At 36.0% G+C, this 21,644-nt stretch overlaps 1 protein-coding gene across 6 annotated transcripts in view; it reads left to right on the forward strand.

Annotated features, from left to right (window-relative positions):
- The first annotated feature begins 339 nt into the window (after nt 1-339).
- The window catches only part of LOC110099127 (protein TPX2), a 29,123-nt gene continuing 7,818 nt past the window's right edge, over nt 340-21,644 (forward strand). The window contains exons 1-15 of one of the 6 annotated variants that reach the window (XM_020826190.2): nt 340-818; nt 5,299-5,448; nt 5,694-5,829; nt 6,194-6,299; nt 11,655-11,705; nt 12,023-12,129; nt 12,205-12,271; nt 12,351-12,413; nt 12,539-12,601; nt 17,428-17,525; nt 18,856-18,916; nt 19,419-19,484; nt 19,634-19,698; nt 19,820-19,864; nt 19,947-20,046. In XM_020826190.2, the coding sequence (XP_020681849.1) occupies nt 641-818; nt 5,299-5,448; nt 5,694-5,829; nt 6,194-6,299; nt 11,655-11,705; nt 12,023-12,129; nt 12,205-12,271; nt 12,351-12,413; nt 12,539-12,601; nt 17,428-17,525; nt 18,856-18,916; nt 19,419-19,484; nt 19,634-19,681 (1,194 nt within the window). In that variant the 5' untranslated portion in view covers nt 340-640 and the 3' untranslated portion in view covers nt 19,682-19,698; nt 19,820-19,864; nt 19,947-20,046. Of the gene's footprint in view, nt 819-2,077; nt 2,312-5,298; nt 5,449-5,693; nt 5,830-6,193; nt 6,300-11,654; nt 11,706-12,022; nt 12,130-12,204; nt 12,272-12,350; nt 12,414-12,538; nt 12,607-17,427; nt 17,526-18,855; nt 18,917-19,418; nt 19,485-19,633; nt 19,699-19,819; nt 19,865-19,946; nt 20,047-21,644 lie in introns of those variants that run through there. The other 5 variants (XM_020826192.2, XM_020826193.2, XM_028693381.1 and 2 more) reach the window with 5 other exon arrangements.

The following is a 21,644-nucleotide window of genomic DNA, read 5'->3' on the forward strand; positions in this document are numbered from 1 at the left end:
AATTTATATCATATTAATTTTAAATAAAATTAAAATTTTTAGACTCATTCTGATACATTTTTTTTTTCAATTTTTTTATTTCGTCGCAAATTATATAGAGAGTTATCATTTAAATTTTTTTTTCATAGGATGCAGTGAGAATTTATTTTTTAAAATTTATTCCGGCGAGACATTTTCCTCAAATTTTCGAGCCCGGTCGGGTTCGTTTTTTTGTGCGGAAGTTTTCAAAAATGTTTTTTGGAAGCGGTCGGGTTCGGTTAAGCCGAGTACATCTTCTTACTATCCTGATCCCGAGGAGTACAGGAAGTGCAGGAACTCAGACACGTACGTCTCATTATTGCCATGAATACCCTTAATCCTTTATTCAAATAAAGAACAAAAATCTAGCGCGGGGGCGAAGGAAAGTTGGACCTATTTGTCTTTACACATCCTTCGTTCCGCTCCCGTTCAAACTGGTTGTCCATTTGCACTCCTCCCTCGGTTTCCCGTCGGCTAATACGCCACATTTATGTGCGGATTTCTCGCCGATGGCTTTCTTTCAGTGCCGCGTGACGTCGACTTGCTAGTATCAGTGTGAAAGAGGAAGCGGAAGGCTTTAGGAGCTTTGCTCTTGTTTCTCACCGTGTCGTTCGGGAACACGATGGAAGGGGAAATGGATTTGGAATTGGAGGGTGAAAAGGATTGCCATTGCTCCAATGTGGATATTGAGTACGAGTACGATGCTCCGCGGTATTTCGAATTGGGGAGGAAGGAGTTGGCGTCGGAAGCCAAGGAGGCGGAGCTCTGGTTTGAGACTGCCGGGAACTACCCTCCTTCTCGTACGTCTTCTTACGCCGGATTCTAGGGTTTCTCATTTTGATTTTTTTGGTTGCTCTGGTTCGTTATACTATTTGTTTCTTTTATTTGTTTTGTTGCGTTGCTTGATCGTCTTTAAAAAAAAAAAAAAAAACTTAGCGCGGTGTTTCAGAATTCGCTGAATGCTGATGTTTGTTAGGGAGAAACTGAGAGGGAAATAGTTGAGCTTTTGTTAAATATTGCTGAAGGTTTTAGGAAAATAGATATGAACATCCTTTTTTTTTTAACTTTATTTTACTTTCTCTGTGTGGTATTCATAACGAAAGGGATGTTTTTTTTATCTTTTTGTGGAAATTTGTTTTGTTTGACACTGTTTTAGTTAGACATTAAAAAAAAAATCTTCATAATAACTTAGAAAATCTCTCCCAAGAGAAGAATGTTGAGAAGAGTCAGTGACAACATGCATATATGAGCCCATTCAATCCTCTCTAGTGTTCCTGGCTGTTTTAAAGGCATGTGAAAACATACCAGCAAACTTTCATATGTTGATAGTTGAGATCAGTTTGCAGACCAATTTGGCATCCTACCGATCAATATATGCTAATAACTATTTAAGATTCATCAAATGAATAAACATTACATGGGCGCAGGGACCAACTGGACAAAGAAGTTTGAAGCTTGTATCATTGTTGGGTGCTGGAAAGTGGTTTTTATACTGGTAAATTTTGTAGTTGAATCTCTCTTAGCTTGAGGTCATGTTCTGACCACCAAGGACCATGAAATTAGAGGTCTACATTCAATTCAAGGAGGTTTTCCTCTTGGAAAGGACCCATGGAAATCAAATTAACGACCATGAGAAGAATCAATTCAATAGAGATGTCCTAGAACCTGTAGGTTACCGAGTTTCACAATGGAAATATTAAATCTTATACCTCCAAGGATACTACCTAAGGTATGACGTTGTGACCCTTATTGGGGAAATAACTTTTAAGCCTAAGGTTATGCTCAGGGTTTTAGAGTTCTCCCTACAATGTAAAAAATGCATGAATAACTAACCCTGAGGATTATGCTTTTGTATGTCCAAGGGCAAGGGGCTGTTTGGATGCAGGGGATTTGAACAAGATTTGATTTAAATATTGTTAAATGTCTAAAAACACAAAGTTAAAGCTAACAGTAAGTTAAATCCGCATTTTACCCCATTTTCTCCATTTTTGCCATAAATCTTGGATTTACCAAATTTGGGATTTCAATGGATTTAACATTACAATGGAACGAAGCCTTGTCCATCCTGTGCCCCAATTGTTCCTTGCCTTATCTCTTCCAGGTAGCAAGGCATATGGTCTCCATAAGGAGCTGGTGTGATGTTGCTTCCTCCAATACCGCATTGCCGAACTCCCCAATCCTATAAAATTTATCTGCGTATGGCGGATTCCATCGCCCCGTCTTCTTCTTCCTCCCCCCCGCGTCGAGTTTTCTAGAGGATCAATTACAATCTACAGTGGATAAACAGCGATAGGTAACTTTTGTTCTGGATTATTGTTTTACTAGAACAGGCGTTGTATTGAATTGAGGGCTTACTCTTGCTTCTCGTGTCTAATTCTATCCTCCCCAAGTACATTACTCCTAAGATCTAACCAAATTGTTCCTTCTGGCTCAACTGGAGAGGAGTTATGGAAGAATTCATATCAATGGTGTAAGGAAGTAGTGTGGAGGAGTAAAAGAAGGCTCTGGAAGTGGGCACTTAATCTCTGACTCCACATATGATGAAGAAAACTAGTTGCAACCTAATGAAGCTCTAAGTTTATACCTCTGAAGCATTCTTTATAGTATTCAATCTGATATGGAATTATGGATTAATCTTGCTGTTTGGACGTTTTCATACCTCTGTATTTGTTTATTTTGCTTTCCCTTTTTCCTTGTCTGCATACTGGAAAACCCCGTTAGATTGTTTATTGAAACCTAAGGCTCGTGTGGCTGGATAAAAATCAAAATCCAGTGAGTTGGTTGGAGAACATAGTTAAACTATAAAGATGTTCACGAGTGAATTTAATTGATTTGAAAGATGCTTCTTGCTGTGTACTTTTCTTAAGTCAAATATATTTATTTATTTTGTTTCAGTAATCAAAGTTTCATATAGTTCCCAAGGATTGTTGTAGCAGCTATTTTAGTACCACTTTACCGAAACCAATTAAGAGCATGCTTTTCTTCTGTCACCCAATTCTTCTTCAGTGACAAGGGTTAGCTGTTTGGTATCCTCTTTAAGGTCGACTTTATGCAGTAATTTACCTTAATTGCAACCAATAATCTATTTTAAAATGTTGTTTAAATCATATTGATATGATAAAAAATTTCAGCTACTTATTACTATAACGTGAACTAAGGTTATACCCGGACGTGTATGATCATAAATAAGTTTTATTAAATTTTGGGGTAGTGGAGTCAAAATTGGCACATACTGCTAGTTGTGTTTGATGAACTTGAGCATAACTAGCCATAGGATATCATGATTACTAATACTTCCCAAGATCAACGTGTAGACAAATTTGTTTCGTCCCCAATCAGAGTACTACCAAATGGAGAAAAACAAATAACATTGATTGTTTATCGGTATCTTTTGGCGAACCCAATAAAATATTTGTGGCCAAAATGGAATTGATAATATAGACACTTTGAGTGATAAGGGGTCCTCAAATATAAATTATCTCTTATGTTATAGCCACAACCAAAAGAATTAAAGCTGCATTTACCAATGTTGCACATCTAGCATGTTCATTTGTTTCAAGTGTAACCCAGTAGATAAATAGAGTTTCTCTGTTTCAACACTTATTTAACATTTGTGCAACAAAATTGAAAAGATTTTTGAAAGACAAAGCTGTGCAACGCTGCATCATAACATCATATTTGGAGAGTTACTTATGAAGCAATTTATACGTGGAAACATTACTAACGGTGTTTTGAAAAAGAAAGTATGGACAATATTAGTTAATAATCTAAATTGTCATGTTGCTGGAAACTATACTAAAGTTGTCGTAATGACCTGATTCAAGAATATGAAGTCGGATTTTCACATAATATATCAACTATTCAATTGTAGTGGATGGGGTTGGGATGAAACTCCACACCTACATGTAGCTACTAACGAGGTATAGGATGAATTCATATAGGTAACCGTTGATACATATTATTTTTCATTATATTTTGCTACTTGTACTTGGAGTAATGCAATATTAATCTTTTATGTAGGATAAGCCAAAGCTGGCAAGGTTTCGTTATAATACTTTTCATTTGTATGATGTTTTTGAGAAAATTTGTGGCCATAACATTGCGTTGGAAACAACAACGCACTTCTCACAAAACATAGGAAGATATTACCTACAGGAGAAACAAGAAGTTGATGTAGTAGCAAATGATTTGATGTGTGCAAATGATGTTAGTTTTGTTAGTACATCGTTGGGAAAAAACCGGAGGATGATATTAATCTTGAAGAAGAGGCTGAAGGACAAGCTACAGTGGTTTTGATAAGCCATAGTAAAAGATCAAGCGACGATGACATAAGGACAAGTCACGTAATAAGGAAAAGGTAGATTTCTTTCTTTTAATAGGGAAGAGTAATTAATTATAGGAGCTTGTACCTACGAGAAACTTGGACTCAGTTGATAAAGTCTTTGCAAAATGAGGGCAAATTTTCGGGTGGTGTCTTATCCTAGGCTTAATTTGTCTCATAAAAATTTGACACGTAACCACCTAAAACTCTCTTAGTATGAAGAAGGCGCGAATTATTCGGAGCCTATAGTAATAAAGATGAAGCTGGAGGCAGCTTAGGTGGTTGATATCAATTGATTGTTGTTTACATATTTCTATTGAAGTACATCTCTGCCCTTTATTTGCTTTGCTTGTTAGTATATTGCGGATGGTCTCAGTCACAAGTATGAAAAGTTTCCTTGGGTATCTATTTTAAATATTAGTTTCTATAGCTATGATAAACATAAATCCCTTTAGAAGAAGAAAGGAACAATACCAACGAATGAATGGCCTGATAAGCAATTGTATCTGCGCTATACAATAAAATACTGTGCCATGCATGTGAAGTAATAAATGTTTTCTTGACCAGTTTGTTTTCTTTTTCTATACAACTTACATGATTTGAGCACATTTGAATGATTATCACCTTCATCATCTTTATTCTTAGCCCTACCATTGGATCCAGCTGAATGCTTGATGTTTCTGATAATAACGTTATTGACAACCCGTTGAAATCCGAAAACATTGAATTTTTCACTTAAAACTCGTCGCGGCGCTTTGAAAAGCGTGCGAGGTCTAAAACGACATTTTCGGGTTTTCACAGGTGTGGCTTAAAATTTCTGTGTATTTTATTTGTAATTTAATTAGCACATTTGAAATTTTGCTGCACGTTGTTTTATTGAGCTATCATACCTGCCGCTACTCGGGACAGGTTTTTGAAGCAATATGCTATGATTCTAACAGCTCTACTTGATTTGTCAGCTGTGATAGTCAAGATAAGTTTTGGCAAGAAAGGAAAGCAGGAGAATATAGATGCTGCATTTTTTAAGATCAGAGATGTGGATTCTTTTAATGCTCAAATGGGTGTATATGCTTATATGGATTCATCTCTTCTTTGTGGAAGCTTAGCAGGTATTGGGATTCCCTTATGCTTAATCTCTTATTTAAGCTTTCAATGTTAGATTTTTAGCTTATTTTTCCTAAAGATCATATAATATGCATCACTCTCCTCTCTCACCCTTTTTCATTGTTATTAGTATGTTGCATTTATGTATTTATGACCAGCGAGATGACTACAAAAGCAGCTTTCACTCTCATCTCCCTATTCGTGTTTCTCTTTCATTTCACACAGGTTTTCCTTTTCTTTAATTGTGTAGGACTTGAAGATCTTACAAATACTAATGAACATGCTGCTGTTGATGGGACAGGTTCGAGTAATCCATTTTTTATGAAGCCAACCACAAGTCAATTGTCTACACAAAATTCAGTAAAGAGGAGTTCTAGCCGGTCGGTGTAAGCAATGTGCAGCTCTGTTTTATAACTGTTTAATTTTGATTATTAATATTCATCTTTTTTCTCTAGATAGATGACTCGAGCATGTTATATCCCTAATGCTCCTCATTTAGGCCAAGCGTTTGCTTAGATAATTAATTATGCATACTCTACTATTTATTTTACTTTTTCCCATTGCATCTACAAGTAGTTCTGCTATTATATTTTTAATCTTTTTTTGAGGAATCCACCGTGTTGTATCTTCTTCAGTACATTATCTTCCATGATTAATCTAACAATCTACTATAAGTTCAAAAAACACAACAAAGGTTATGAAATTCTAGTTTTATCTAAGAAGTAAGGATTTATTTTCCCATTTTAACAGGTGTCAGAAGCCATTACCTTCACAAAGTAGGAGCTCTGAAGATCCAGTACATAGTTTGCTTCAGGCTGCCAAAAGGCAAAAAGTAGACGGAGGTCTTGTATGCAAGGTACTATCATTTTGTTTATTTTATTCTGCAAATTTCGCGTACATAATCTTGAGAGAATCTGAGTGACCTTGGCATTTTATGATATAAATTCCATAACCGGAGATGATGATATTATTGAGCAATTTTTGTTGAATTTGCACATATATTCATTGTTTAGTTGGGTAAATATGTAACTCCATTTATTTCTTGTTGTCTATTACCAGAGTATGCCGAGTCTTTCTTTTTTTGTTATTGTAGCTTTTTCCTGCTTGCATATTTTCTGAATGCAAATCACCAGGATGACATGACATGGTCTTTATTCAAATTGCTAAAGTCCTAGTACATTTAACCTTTAGTTGTGTCTGAGATGCTTTACAAACAATTTCATTGTTCATGTAGCTGTTTCCTGTGTCTAAATAATGGCATTCGCTAGAATCTGCATAATGAATACCTAAATGATGATATTTCTTCTACTTTAACACATATAAAAGATGAAAGGAGCCTGGTTTGGAGTGGGAATCACCTTATTCTCCTAGTCCGCAAGTAAAAGTCTCCTGATCCCTATGGTCCACTGTGGACTTGCTTCCTTGCCCCTCTTGACTTCTATTTACTATTTAAATGATCACATTTCTCACTCATCAGGTGAAAAATGCTCATCAGTGATGGCCGATTGTCTTGGATCAGGTTATTTTGAGAGAAATACATGATAAACTAATGATAAAATGCAATCAGAGAAATGCCTAACCGAATTATTTTTATTAATTATTAATATATTTAATGAATGTGGGCTCCGAAAATTTGCACCTTGGTTTCTTCGCATTTGGGAGAGTTTTGACGGATGAAGTTCTTGGTCAAATTTTGATGAGGACATCGTCAGAGATTTTGACACATGTACCATCAGGAGACGCCGGAGATCGACGGCCACGATCATGAGTTTTATTTTGAGTAATTTTATGTAGTAGTTTATTTGATTTTTATGTGTTTCCGTTTTTGCCCTTATGGGTATTTAGTCGCTATTGTAGCCCAAGGGGCATTTTAGTCTTTTATTTTCTTTTTCATTAGGAGACCTATATATGACCATTTTCTTATGTAATAGTTAGTTTTTGGATGAATGAAAGTTTACATTTCTTGTTCTCTTTGTGAGTGCAAACCTCCTCGATCTCTTAGTGAGTTCGTAGGGAGAAGCTATATCTCTTTGTGAGTTACTAGATTTCCTTGTTCTATTATTTTCCTTTTAGTTCTTTTTTTTTATCCCTTCATCGGCTCGGAAATTTGGGTTGAGGTATTTGTGGAAGATTGGATTTCATTCCTTGGATCCTTAAAATTTCTCTACCCGTGCCCTTCACCTGCTCTCTTGCCGCCGCCCCCTGCCGGCTTGCCCAGGTATCCGGTCCGAAGCCCAAGCCGTCGGCCATCCCCAGCCCGCCGGCCCACTTTCCTCATGCCACCGCCTCCTCCCCCCCCCCCTGAATTTCAATTTGAAATTTTTGGGGCTTCTTGAGCCATTAATTACTTCCTAAATGGTTTCCTTAAATCATGCCCTCAATTTAATTGTATTTTAAATTTGAATTTGAAATCGAAAATCAATCTTAATTGAATGTCTTTAATTTAGGACATCTGCTTTCCGCAATTAAACACTAAAGTTTTAATTTCAGATTTTATTAAAAATCCTGAAATTAAGACTAGTGGTCCCCACCTACTTAAAACCTCAACGCCACCTCACCTCCTACATGGCCGGCCCCTTAATGACCTCCTCTCTCTCTCCTAATCACCTTAATAGCTCCACAAATTCAGCCCAAACCTTCTCCCCATTGCCGCCCCTCTCCCCCTACTTGGATTAATTTGAAATTCAAATTAAATCCCTCTCATAAACAACTAAAATCTGAATTTTATTTCAGATTTCCTGCATTTGCCTCTAGCCCCCACCATAGCCGACTCCCCCCCTCTTCTCCGCTTTTGCTTCGACAAGTGGTCGGCTCAAGGGCTCAAGAAGAGAGTTCTCCACATCCATGGACGGCCGATCCCAACATCAACCACAGATTCGTCTTTGATGATCAAGGAAGAAAGGATAAGACGTTGGATGCTCACGAGTCATCCCATGGACTACCCGCCACCGGCTACCACTCCAACGGACTACACTTTGTGCGCCATTTGTCTCCTAGTGGCATCGCTCGGTTGCTCTTAATCTTCCTCCATTAAAAGTTCCACTAACAAGAGAGTGAGTGTGAGACCCAAGGTGAAAAGTTCTATTTGTTAATTATGGATTATTGTTTCTCTCCATAACATTACTATCTAATCCTATGTTGTCAATTTGATATTGTCCCGTTAATTTAGTTGTAACACATGCCTTACTTAATTTCGACTTGATAATTCCGAGAACTTAATTTGGGTAAGCATTAATTCTATAACTAGCAAAGCTTTAACAATCTTATATTAAAATCCCCAAGTAGTTCTTGTTTCCATGCATTACGTTTCACATCAAATTTTTATGAGGTAGATTAGATTTATAATTATACACCATCTATAAATTTTGCCCTCATTTTGCGTAGACTTTATAATTTGAGGTTAGGTTTCTCATATGTATAAACCCTATGTTTAATTACCCATCTCGATAATGAGAAAACTTTCAATTAAGGCTAGTCATTAGATAGACACCAAGTGCGGACCATATAATAACAATAATTTTGATATTATGATATGAAATTTATTATCATATATTTAAAGAGAATGGTGGGACAAACCTGATCAAAATCTCATGATTTCATCATTCTGGATTATCATGATCGATAGTCTATTCAATCAAAGTTAATTAACCCAACCTGGCGGAAATATTTGTGTTGGTAGTCTTTAGTTGCTTCGTCCAAGGATATCTTATAGACATGAGGTGAATATTTATCCGAGAGGACAAATTCAAGTTAACAGTTAACTATAGGGTTTTGTGCTATATTAAATATACCTTATTATTAATTACTCAAGAATTTTTTTCCATTGAAGAATATACGAGCTATGGTTGTGATTGTAATTTAATGATGTTTTCTGCAGCAAAATCACCCTATCAGTGTCCCAGTCATAACCGATCACATGTGGTGTCATTTGACATCAAAGCTACCAGTTCAAAGACACTTGTCACATCTTTACTAATGAGAGACTCTTGAGAATAAGTTTTAGTGATATGTTCAACTAGATATTAACTTTTTCTAAGCTACGATTATTCTTAAACTTATTGCCCCTAATAAATGCTTGCGTATAGTGGATGAATTTTTTGCTTTAAGTTACATGATATAGATTTTATTTGAAATTGATAGGAAATGGATACAATTTTCTTGAAGTTAGTGAACGTCAATATGAAATTAAGAAGAACACACAAAAACCTTTTTTTATTGCAAGATATATGAAAGAAAATAGCAAGATGCACTTGGATCTTCAATTGGAGACGAAGATCTGACTCTCCCAAATCCCTAGCCGGTGGCTAGAGCCCTCACAACCTAAGAAATTCTAATTTCATCAAACTCAAAACATCCTCCTGAAATCACCCTATTATTTGCCTTAAATATACTCCCATAATTCCCTACCAAATCATTCCCCTTTCCCTAAATAATTCCCTCTTAGATTTGAATTCAAATTAGATTTATTTCCCTAATTAATTCCCTCCCAATCGTGATTAAAATTTTTTCTAAACAACCCCCCCTTAATTCATCCTCCTTTTCCCCTAAATAATTCCCTCTTAGATTTTCAATTCAAATTAAATCTCTTGCTTAAATAATTCCCTCCCAATTGTAATTTAAACATTCCTAAATAATTCCCCTTTGATTAATAACATTCATAAATAGCTTTCTCTTGATTAAGAAACTTTGTGATTCCCTCCCAATCAAATTGGCCGGTTCATTAATACTCCCCTCCCAAAGTGCCACTTTGTCCTCAAGGTGGAACGAAGGAAACTGCTGCTGAAGCACTTGATTAATGGTATCGGATTGAAAAGTGGACTAACACTGGGTCGAATGATCCCTTCCTCCAGCATCTCCTTAAGAAATATCTTGATCTTATTCTTCTGTATTTGGGGATGACGGTACAACTGACACTAATAGGTGAGACTCTTTTCTTCAAGATGATCGCATGCTAGCATTCCTGTGGAGGAGGCAACCCCTGAACTGGCTTGAACAACTCTTGATATTGCTGTAGGAGTGGCTGAACCATGTTTGGTGCTTCTATCTTCTCCCCATCTTCTTCTCCTTCCCAACTTTTCAGCTCCACAAAAAATCTCACTCCTTCACCCTTTTCCCTCCTTGGACGTGGCTCCAAAGATGGCATCTTCTCTCTTCCCCCAAAACTTTTACCTTCCGATCCTCTCTCATCATCCATATATTAGGGTTTCCCCCACTTTCCAGTCCAATCAACGGTGCTAACGACTTCGATGTTGTCAGTTGGGTTTGAAGCTCCAATAGTTTCCTTATCATTCCTTCTAGGTTGGAAAACTTTTCCTTCATTGATGTCATTTTATCCTCATACGCCGATTTGAGTTGGCCAACTTTTTCTTTAAGACATTTTCCAAGTCATCAATTTTCTTTGCCACCACGTGTTCCTAAAAAGTGCTCTGATACTGATTTAATAGGAAATGGATACAATTTTCTTGAAACTAGTGAACAACAATAAGAAATTAAGAAGAATACACCAATTTTTTTTATTGCAAGAGATATGAAAGAGACCAGGAAGATACACTTGGATCTTCAATTAGAGAGAAATACCAAACTCACCTAAATCCCTAGCCGGTGGCTAGAGCCCTCACAACCCAAGAAATTCTAATTGCACGAAACTCAAAACATCCTCTTGAAATTACCCTATTATTAGCCTCAAGTAGGCTCCCATAATTCCCTCTCAAATCAGCCCCCTTTCCCTCAAATAGGCTCCCATAATTCCCTCTCAAATCAGTCCCTTTTCCCTAAATAATTCCCTATCAGATTTGAATTCAAATTATATTTATTTCCCTAATTAATTTTCTCCCAATTATAATTAAAATTTTTCTAAACAATCCCCCCTTAATTCCTTCTTTTTCCTAAATAATTCCCTCTTAGATTTTGAATTCAAATTAAATTTCTTACTTAAAATTTTCTCCCAATTGTAAGTTAAACATTCCTAAATAATTTTCCTTTGATTAATAACCTTCCGAAACAATTCTCTCTTGATTAGGAAACTTCATGATTCTCTCTCAATCAAATCGACCGGTCCATTAGAAATATTTTAAATTTTGATAAATATTAAATATTAAATTTTATTGAAATTTGAGTTGCTGATATTCACAATTGTGTTTCATTGGTTATTTTTTCATTTAAGCCTTGCTTTACATGACTTGAATCTTTCTTTTTTAAAACTAAAATACAGGTTGTGGGTACAATGCAAGAAAGTGATCTACTGCACAAAAGTTCAAAGAAGGTAAAATTTTAAGTTCAATTTATATCATTTCTATTCAAGCAAAAAATTTTACTCTAGTCGCATGCATATATTTCCTGTTTCAGCTCTTATTTTGCAATGCGATCCACCATAATAAATAAAATCAGTGATGCATTGCTTTTTTTTACATCTATTTACTTCCCTAGTTAAAATGGATTTAGTTCTGCATTTTTATGGCTCTCTCTTCTTTGGAACTTTTCTACAAAAAAGCTGCATAAGAGGATTTAAAATTGGTAGGGTGCATAGTTATGCATTTGTTCTCAGTTGTTTTAGGAGCCTCAATTTAGTTTACGATGCAGGAGTGCTTTGTTAATCGCAATTCTCATCTTACAAAAATGAGGCTCACAATTCCAAGAGAACCTGTGCTGGAAACAGCACGGCGGGCAAAAACTTTCAGAGCTCACAGGTCAGGCTATCTAACTTTTGTCACATAGATAGCTTTTCCTTGAGAATGAAATTTATTCGTTTTTAATTTTTCTAGATCTGATCACACTGAAGGGATAAAAGCCAGCACATCTACATTCAAAGCTCTTCCATTGAACCGAAAAGTAAAGTGTTCAACTTTTAAGGGCTTGCCTATAGTTTATTTTTCCTCTTTGATATGGCCTTAACTAGTTGGCGTTACAGATTCTTGAAGCTCCCTCGTTGCCTTTCCCTCAGAAGAGCACACCAAAGTTGCCTGAATTTCAGGTGAGCCTTGCTAGCAACATTAATTTTTCACATCTTTTTTTAAATATAACATTTTCTTATGTTGGAAGGTTTGATCAGCAACACAGAGCTGATGCACACTAAACGTTATCATGCTTTTTATGTAGGAGTTTAAACTGAAGACATCTGAGAGAGCTATTCTGCGTTCAATGGCTACCACAACATCGTTTGTACAGTACAGTACCTCAAAATTTACGATTTTAACTAAATAGTTCTTGCAAACATAATGCACAACACCACAGTTAGCCGTATGCATATACAAGTAAACTGTTAAGGATCTGCATTATCATCATATTGTTAGACCGGTCCAGCCGGCCTTGGCCCAAGTCTATTCCAGGTGAACCAAGCCTGGTCCGCCCCTTGCTATTTCACCCGCCTCTTGAGGTGCCCACTAGGAATTCTAATAGGAAGGAGGGGCCGACTAGTGCTGGAATTGAGGCATGGGTTGTTTAGTAATTTGATTAGTTTTAATCGTATTTTTTGTTTTGTTTTATTTATTTAGTTTTTTTCTTGGTTTTAATAGTATTTTTTTGCTATTTATTTATTTATTTGGTTTTAATTGTATGCTTTAAGGAGAAGGGAGGGATTAGGGTTAGGGTTATCTACTTTTTTTCTGAATTTCTTTTGGAGGCTTTATGTCTTGAGCTCTAGCGACGTCTAGAGATTTGGAAGAGAACGATCCTCCTCTCGAATTGAGGATCAATTGTATCTTGGTATTTTCCTTCTGTTTCATCAATTATTACGAGTTTTCCCACTATTTTGCTTGATTTAGTTGGAATATCTTGGTGGAAGTTCGCAAAAATTCCATTATTGATAAGAAATGCTTGAGTTCTACAAAGGTTTCCTATCAAATTGTTATCGAAGCAGTTTTCTGGGCTGTTTTTGTTGGTTTCCTGCAGCAGTTTTTTCTATTCCGAGAAGTGGTTTTGCTGTTTTTTGGATTGAATATGGATTTTGAGTCTAATAAGATCCGAATAGCGATGACGGCCAAGAAGGTGGATGATTTGGAAGAATGTCTTGAGGGTGAGATGTGTCAAATCAAAGCGACGGCGGAGGATAGAATTTCCTCCATGAAGGCAAATTCTCAAATCTGCAGGAGATGGTGTAGAACATATGGGATCATCAAAACCAAGCAGCAACATCAGAGGCAAGAGTGCCAGTAGGGAGATATATGAATTCTGAAATTCATAGTGATGAAAATGATATGGAGATCATAGAGGGAGAAGAGAGATGACCCCATATGGAACCTTTCCAGAGGGAGGAGTGAGGTGGAAGGTATGGGGAGAGATGTGTATATGTGGGGTATGAGCAAAGGGGTGTTGATTTTGAGGGGGGGGGGAAATTGAAGAATGGTTTGGGAGTGAACGTAGAAGGGAGGATCGAGACACTTGGGGAGGACCACCCACTAAGGGAAGGGGAAATTATGGCGGAATTAGGGGAAATGGAGAAGATGCAAAGGTCCAGAAACTGAAGATATCTATCTTTAAAGGGGAGAATGCACACGGGTGGATTTACAAGGTAAAGATATATTTCGCCATCAATGGGTTGACGGAGGAGGAGAAATTGACGGCAGTTGGTTTCTGTTTGGAAGGGAAGGGTTTTGGCTTGTTTCCAGTGGAGAGGCATGGGATGACCCATATGGAGTTAGAGGGAGTGCTTAGCAGTTGACTTCCATGAACAATTATTTGCCTTGATACAAGAAGGTGCGGTGGCAGAATACTGTGAGTGATTTGAGTACCTAGCTAGCTGACTGGATTGACTTTTTGAGATTGTTGTGGAAGAGAATTTCATGAAGGGGCTTAAATCAGAAATCCAAGCAGCAATGAGAGTCATGAGGCCTCGAGACTTGGGAGAGGCTATGGAGCTAGCTCAGCTGGTGGAGGATCAGAAGTATCAGGAGAGGGGAGCCAGAGGGGGCAGTTTAGGTGGCTATATAATATGACCCCCATTGTTTAGCATCCAAGGGGCCTATGCTGGGCAACCTTTTTGAAACCCCTAGGGAGAAGCCTATGGAAGGAGAGAGTGGGGGAAATTTCAAAAAGATGACTGAGAGAGAGGTGTGGGAAAAGAGGGCAAAGGGATTATTCTTTCAATGTGATGAGAAATATACTATGGGGCACAGGTGCAGAGAGCGAACTCTTCAAGTTCTCATCGTTTGTGATGATGAGAAAGCTGAAGAGGGAAGTGAGAGTGATACATGGGTGGAGGAGGAGGACATACTGTATCTGGACGTGGCGAAGTCTCCCTGAACTCAGTGGTAGGATTCACTCCAATTCATACCATAAAGGTGAAGGAGGAAATAGCAGACTGTGAGGTGTTAGTGTTGATGGACAGTGGGGTTATCCACTATTTCATCTCCAACTAGGTCATGGACTAATTGGGGGTGACATTGATGGATATATGGTGCTATAGAGTGATGATGGGCACGTAGAAGGTGGAGACGGGCAAGGGCATCTGTAAGGGAGTGGTGCTGGCCATACAGAGGATTCAGGTGAAAGAGGAGTTTCTCTTAGTGGAGTTAGGCAGCACTGATATCATCCTCGGTATGAAATGATTGCAGACCTTGGAAAATTCTAAGGTTAACTGAGGGGCGTTGATCATGGAGTTGGTGGTGGAGAGGAGAAGAGTAGCGATCAGGGGAGATACAGGGTTATCCAAAGCCATGATGTCCCTCAAAATCATGGTGAGAAGTATACAGGAGGTTGGGGTAGTTTCCTGGTGGAGCTACAAAGACTAGAGGGGATCATTTTGGAGGATGGTAGAGACATTCCTCTTTCAGTACAGTCGCTGATACAACAATTCAATAAGGTCTTTCAGCTATCTCAAGGATTGCCATTATCAAAGGAGCAGGAGCATGCATCACCTGAGGGATGGGGTGTCACCCATCAGTGTCAGGCTATACCGTTATCCTTAATTTCAGAAGGATGAAATTGATAAATTGATCAAAGAAATGCTAGAAACATGGATAATCAGGCCTGATGTGTTGCCCTTTTTCTAGCCCAATCTTACTGGTTAAGAAAAAGGTCGGGAGTTGCAGGTTCTATGTCGATTATAGGGCTTTGAATTAGGAAATTGTGCCAGATAAGTTTTTCATCTCAGTGAAAATAAGTTTCTCATCTCAGTGATAGATGTGCTGAGTGGGGCAGTTTTTTTCACCAAGATATATTTGAAGTCCGGGTAACATCAAATCAGAATGAAAGGGGGACATACCTATGAATGCTTTCAAAATGCATGAGGTACATTATGAGTTCTTGGTGATGTCTTTTGGCCTCACTAATGCCCCAACTACATTCCAGTCCCTCATGAATAGGGTGTTTCGACTCCATCTCAGGAGATTTGTGTTGGTTTTCTTTGAAGATATTCTGGTGTATAACAAGTCAGATGAGGAACGTTGGGAGCACTTGAGGATGGTCCTAGAGGTGTTATAGGAGCAACAGCTGAGGGATAATTTGAAGAAATATTGCTTTACAAAGGTTAGTTTGGAGTATTTGAGACATGTAGTTTCTCAGAAGGAGGTGGCCGCTGATCAGGCTAAAATTGAGGCAATGCTGAGATGGCCACTATAATAATTCAAATTTTTTTAAAATAAAAAATTGAATTTCAACGTCGTGCCTTATCGAATAAGAGAGAGGGAAGAGAGGGAAGAGAGGGAAGGTTGTTCAGAGCTTTTTTATCTATCAATTTTATTCAGAGATTTCTTCTATTTGTTGTAAATCAAATCTTATTTTAGTTTTCAATAATTTTGATTATTATATAGATTTTTTTATTTAACAAAATTGATTATTTTCGACTGTATTTTGATTGTGGCATTTATATAAGCGAGAAAGATTGACTGTTAATACTATAAAATAGGTTGGCTATTAAAATATGATAACCTGCAAAGGAGGGTGGGCCGGCCGTATTTTCTTGAAAGATGATTTGTGGTGTTACCCCGGTTGTAACCTGTAACAGATGATTGATTACACTGACGGGTAGAGAGTGATGATTCTTTATTAATTTAATGAAACCACCTATAATGATAATTGATTAATTAAATTTGATAATTAATTAATTGGATAAGTGATAATTACTATGACTGATGACCAAATGAAAATTAGTTAAGGTAAAATATGTTGAAAATACCAATTAAAGTTGGATGTTCTGTCTGCCTAAATCATACATTGATAGCATTAATGATATTAAAAGATAATATCATTGACAATATTGAATGCATTGATAATACATAAATAAATAATGCATATGAATAGATAAGATATATTCTTTTAGTAATATATGAATGATTTATGCATCATTGTTTTATCGATTTATTGAATGTTATATCAATTGTTAATTTTTACATTCATTGTAATGATTCTATATTTTTATTATTGATTATTTTGAGTTTTATTGATAATATTTGGTCATTAACTACATTGATTGCTATTGATTTTATTCGACTGAGCATTGCATATTAAGTCTTTAGTCCTTACATGGAAGGGTTTAATGAGTTTTGGATTACTGCTGAGTTTTTGAGCTCATTATATGGATTTTAATGATTTCAAATAGGAAGGAGGGGGCAGCTAGGGCTGGAATTAAGGAGGCATGGGCTGTTTAGTAATTTGTTTGGTTTTAATTGTATGCTTTAAGTAGAAGGGAGGGATTAGGCTTAATGTTATCTATGTTTTTTCCGAACTTTATGTTGGAGGCTTCGGTGTCTTGGGCTCTAGCAATGTCTAGAGATTTGGGAGAGAATGATTCTCCTCCCGAATTTAGGATCAATTGTATCTTGGTATTTTCCTTCCATTTCATCAATTATTATGAGTTTTCTCGCTGTTTTGCTTGATTTGGTTATAGTATCTTGGTGGAAGTTTGTTGAAATTTCATTATTGATAAGAAACACTTTAGTTCTACAATGGTTTTCTATCACATATTGTATGAATAATTCTGTAAATCTTTTTATGCGTGATAGTGTTAAGGAACTTGAACTTGGTATTGAATGGTCAAAATTTTGTTGCAGATCCCAGATAATCTTGCCTCCATTTCAATTGTAAAAGATTGCTCGATGGACTCTAAAATATCAGAATATCAGCCTTCTAATTTGTCAAAAAGGGCCATGTAAGATGACATTTACGACCTGAACTTTTTAGTAATTGTTAAATTTTCAATTGCTGAAAATGATAGCAGGCACTGAAATATTACTGCAATATTCATGTCATTTCAGTTTGTAGCAAATCTTTTTCGATGCTCTGTTATTCATTTGAAATTTGAGTCATCATTGATCCAAACACTTTTGCTTTCTCAAATTCTCTTCTGTAATCTATGAACGCCATCTCTTGTCCTTACTATAATAACACTCCCCAACCACTTCTTGTGTAAATTATTTAACGCATTGATCCTTGGACCTTCGAGAAAGTTTGTACACAAGTAATGTAAGGTCTTAGCTAGGTATTCTTGATACTTCCAAGTTCACAAGAAGTTAGTTTATGATGCCGTTTTTCTTTTTGGCATGAAAATTTTACTTTGCTTCTATCATTCATCCTTTTGATCTTAAGTTGTAACATTTGTGGTTGCTCTTCTAATTTTTTATCTTCAATGCATTCAGATATAATATCTTGTATCTTTTTTTTTTTTTGTAATATTAATATTAGTAGCATCTGGTTCTTATCCATAGAGTTATATGGTTTCATTTTTCTATCATCATCTTAATATTTGAATCCACTTATGTTAGTATTCTTGCATCCAATTTGTTTCATTACTGTCATTTCATATATGTTTGTGAAAATGTTATTTACAATTATATCATATTTGTTATAATATAAAATTATTTTTGTTAACTTACAATCTTTGACCGTAAGCATCCATTGGTAATGAGCATGCAACATGACATTAGAGCAAGCAGTCCTGGCTTCAAACCTTGGCACCCCTATTTTGTTCTGATATAAGTTATAATATTTTGTCTATTCTGACAAAACCATCATTATGTAAGCTTGCAAAACTAAATAGGCTTTGATGTGAGTTGTGGCAGAATTCGAACTTAATGGGCTGCACCCTACATGCTAAAGCGTGTAGGTCAGTTTGTAACAAGATAAGCTGAAACTTTTTATCATGCTCCAATTTTTGAGTATTTGACCATGAGAATGAGACAGTCATGGAGGATATTTTTTCCCTGAGAATGCAATACACTTTGGATTATTTTATCTTTAACATATGAAGACTGTAGCTTAAAGAATTATTTTTGGTGATTATTATCATGACTTGAACCCAACATTTTGCAAAACGTTCATCATTTATGCTTTCTCTTTTCATTTAAGAATAATGGAAATTGATAAGACAAATTTTAAGTAACCATGAAAGCTTAACATCTTTGTAATTTCTTATGAACATTTTTGTAAATTTTTATAACCTTATGCTTGCTTGTCACGAGCTTACTTGTGTTATGTATTAGTGATGATAAGAAAGCAAGAGGAAGCACTCAGAAACTCCGCAGTCAAAACCGCAATGAGAAGGTAAGCCGTAAAGGGTGTGTTTTTGTTCATTTTTTTCCTTCATATGTTATATGAGGTATAAGTTTTTTTGAGCCATTAATCATTGTCATCTAAATGTACATTAAACAGGCATTAAATTTCTCTATCATTCTTAAATGTTATCAATTTCAAGAAGCCCTTATTATGTTGATTTTCTATTTATCAGCTGGTCATAGCAGTAGAAAAAGCTTAACTTGGAATTACTCGAACAAAACAGATTCCAGTGGGCATTGCCTTTTAATGAATCAGGCAGAAAACAACTGCTTATGTTTCAAGTTTCCAACTGTATATGCTTATTAAGAGTAGGGTGATCTAAGTTAGCTTAAACATTTTTGTAATTAATTTTTTTAACATAAGTTTATGTTTCAGCAAACAAAAGTAGTCATCATATACATATCATGCATAGCACCAAAAAAAGGAATCAATAGGTTTAAGAATAGTGTGATTTAATTTACTTGGACAATTTTTATGAATTTCTTAACAGAAATGCAGCTTTTCAACCATTAATAGGAGTCAGCAGCATAATCCTCTATCAGAGCTTTTTAACAAGGTATGTTTGAGTTCTTTTGTACAAATCACTTAATCATTATGAGAATTTCCATTTCTGATAATTTATACAACTTTATCTAACCTCTTTGAGGAATATCATTATTTACTAACATTCTAAACGTTCGCTCCATTTTTGTTGCCTTGCATTAGCTCTCTTTATCTTCAGAAACATCGCAGGTCAATCCGACTTGGACATAATTTCCGAGTCCATTCATGTAACTACTTAAGATTCTTGTATTGGTTTTTCTCTTGCAATAAATTCTTTTTGTCAAAATACCACTGGTTCATTTGCATTTTAATATTTCAAAATATTTCTTAGATTTCTTGTATTTGCAGGACTCAAAAGAGTGTGGAATAAAGTTCAGAACAGCTGCATGAGGGGTATCTTATCATATAATATTAGCAATTATTTTCTTTGGGCCTTCTGATGATTGTAGCTGAGTGACAACATTTCCATGTGCAGATGATGCGTGTACAAAATGAAGATGTTAGAAAGCTGAGGCATCTTAATTGTTGACGAAAGAGATAAATTTTGACTTCAAAACATGGTGAAATAAGCTTAGGTAAATAATGTATATAAATAAATAAATTTTATAGCCTGTACACCTTTTTTTTTGTCTCTAAGTATTTCTAACTCCCGATAAGAAAGTAGTACTACTTGTGAAAATAGTTTGGAGATGTTTTTACAGTATTACCGTAGAGCCATCTAGACGAGGGGAGGGGGATCATAGCTCAGCTCCTGTAGGAAATCACACAGACTTGGTTGGATTGAGAAGCAGAGATAATTCTATCATAATTCAGTTCATCATTATTATTCAGATAAAATCATCTCTAAACGTAATTCATATAAACAATCTTTAATACATTAAGAAACTATATTCTATCACAACTTTTCAGTTCATCATTATTATTCCGATCAAATCATCTCTAAACTTAATTCATATACAACGATTAACACATTAAGAAACATTTGTAGCGGATTATATCAAGTACTCTTATTTGTTGAAACACGGGATGATATGCAATGCATTTACACATCATAGTTCTCATAATGTACATCTTTTACATTGACCAATTACATCATTGAACAAGTTCTGAAGTAAACAAGAAGATCGAATCTCCGTCATCATTACTTACCTTACCGTGGCCTCACTCGACCTGCTTCCTTTAATGCACTCCTAACGAATAGTTATCCACATAATAGAAGTGAGCCTAAAGTTCAATAGGTGACAGTCTAATAGACCAGACAATCCATAGAAAAGATGATTTAAAGCATGTAAGCAATCATTCCTTTTTTTCTATATTAGTTATCATGTCCATGAGAATTTGACTTGATTAGAAAATATTAGAAATGACCTTTTTTATTAGATTAAAATGAGAATTTGTGATGAGGACATCGAAGATCAACGGCTACGATCGTGTCTATTTATTTTCATGTATTTTATTTGTTATTTGTACTTTTCCATTTCTACCCTCACTTGAGGGCTTTGTTTTATGTTTGCCCTAGGGGCAATTGTGTTTTTTATTTTCTCTCATGTATTTGGCTATTTAAGCCCTCCCCTCCCTCTTGGAAAGGGATGATGATTATTGCATGCTCCAAATTTGAAATTTGAATTTCGAATTTCGAATTCTTTCCTAATTTGGAAATCCAATTTAGGAAAGTTTTATTTGATAAATTCCAATTTCAAATTAAATTAAATTGGAGTTCTCATAACTTACCTCCACGTCATCACCCACTTGTTCTTCAAATTTCAAAAATTCAAATTTGAATGAGCTCCAAAATTTCCATAATTGCCAAAGTCCAAATAAGGAAAGAATTGGATTGAATCCAATTCAAATTTCATGGCATGAGGAGTTACTAATTCTCATCCTAGGTGGCATCCTCCTAATCGGAAATTGATTTATTCACACTAATCTCCCTCCTCTCCTCTCTACATGCCGCCGGCCTCATCAAGGGGGAAATCTATTTAATGCTAGTTTAATGCCATCAATGCCTTGATCCAAAAATTCAAATTTCAAAATAACCCCCCTTAATTTCATTCATAATCTGAAATTAATTTCAGATTATGAAATGAAACTCCCTCTCCCCTCTCTAAGCCGCCGGCCTTGCTTGGGATTAAGTCCATTAAATGCCACTTTATGGCATTGATCACATGAGTTG

The sequence above is a fragment of the Dendrobium catenatum genome, unplaced genomic scaffold (assembly GCF_001605985.2).
Source record: "Dendrobium catenatum unplaced genomic scaffold, ASM160598v2 fragScaff_scaffold_264, whole genome shotgun sequence".
NCBI lineage: Eukaryota > Viridiplantae > Streptophyta > Magnoliopsida > Asparagales > Orchidaceae > Dendrobium > Dendrobium catenatum.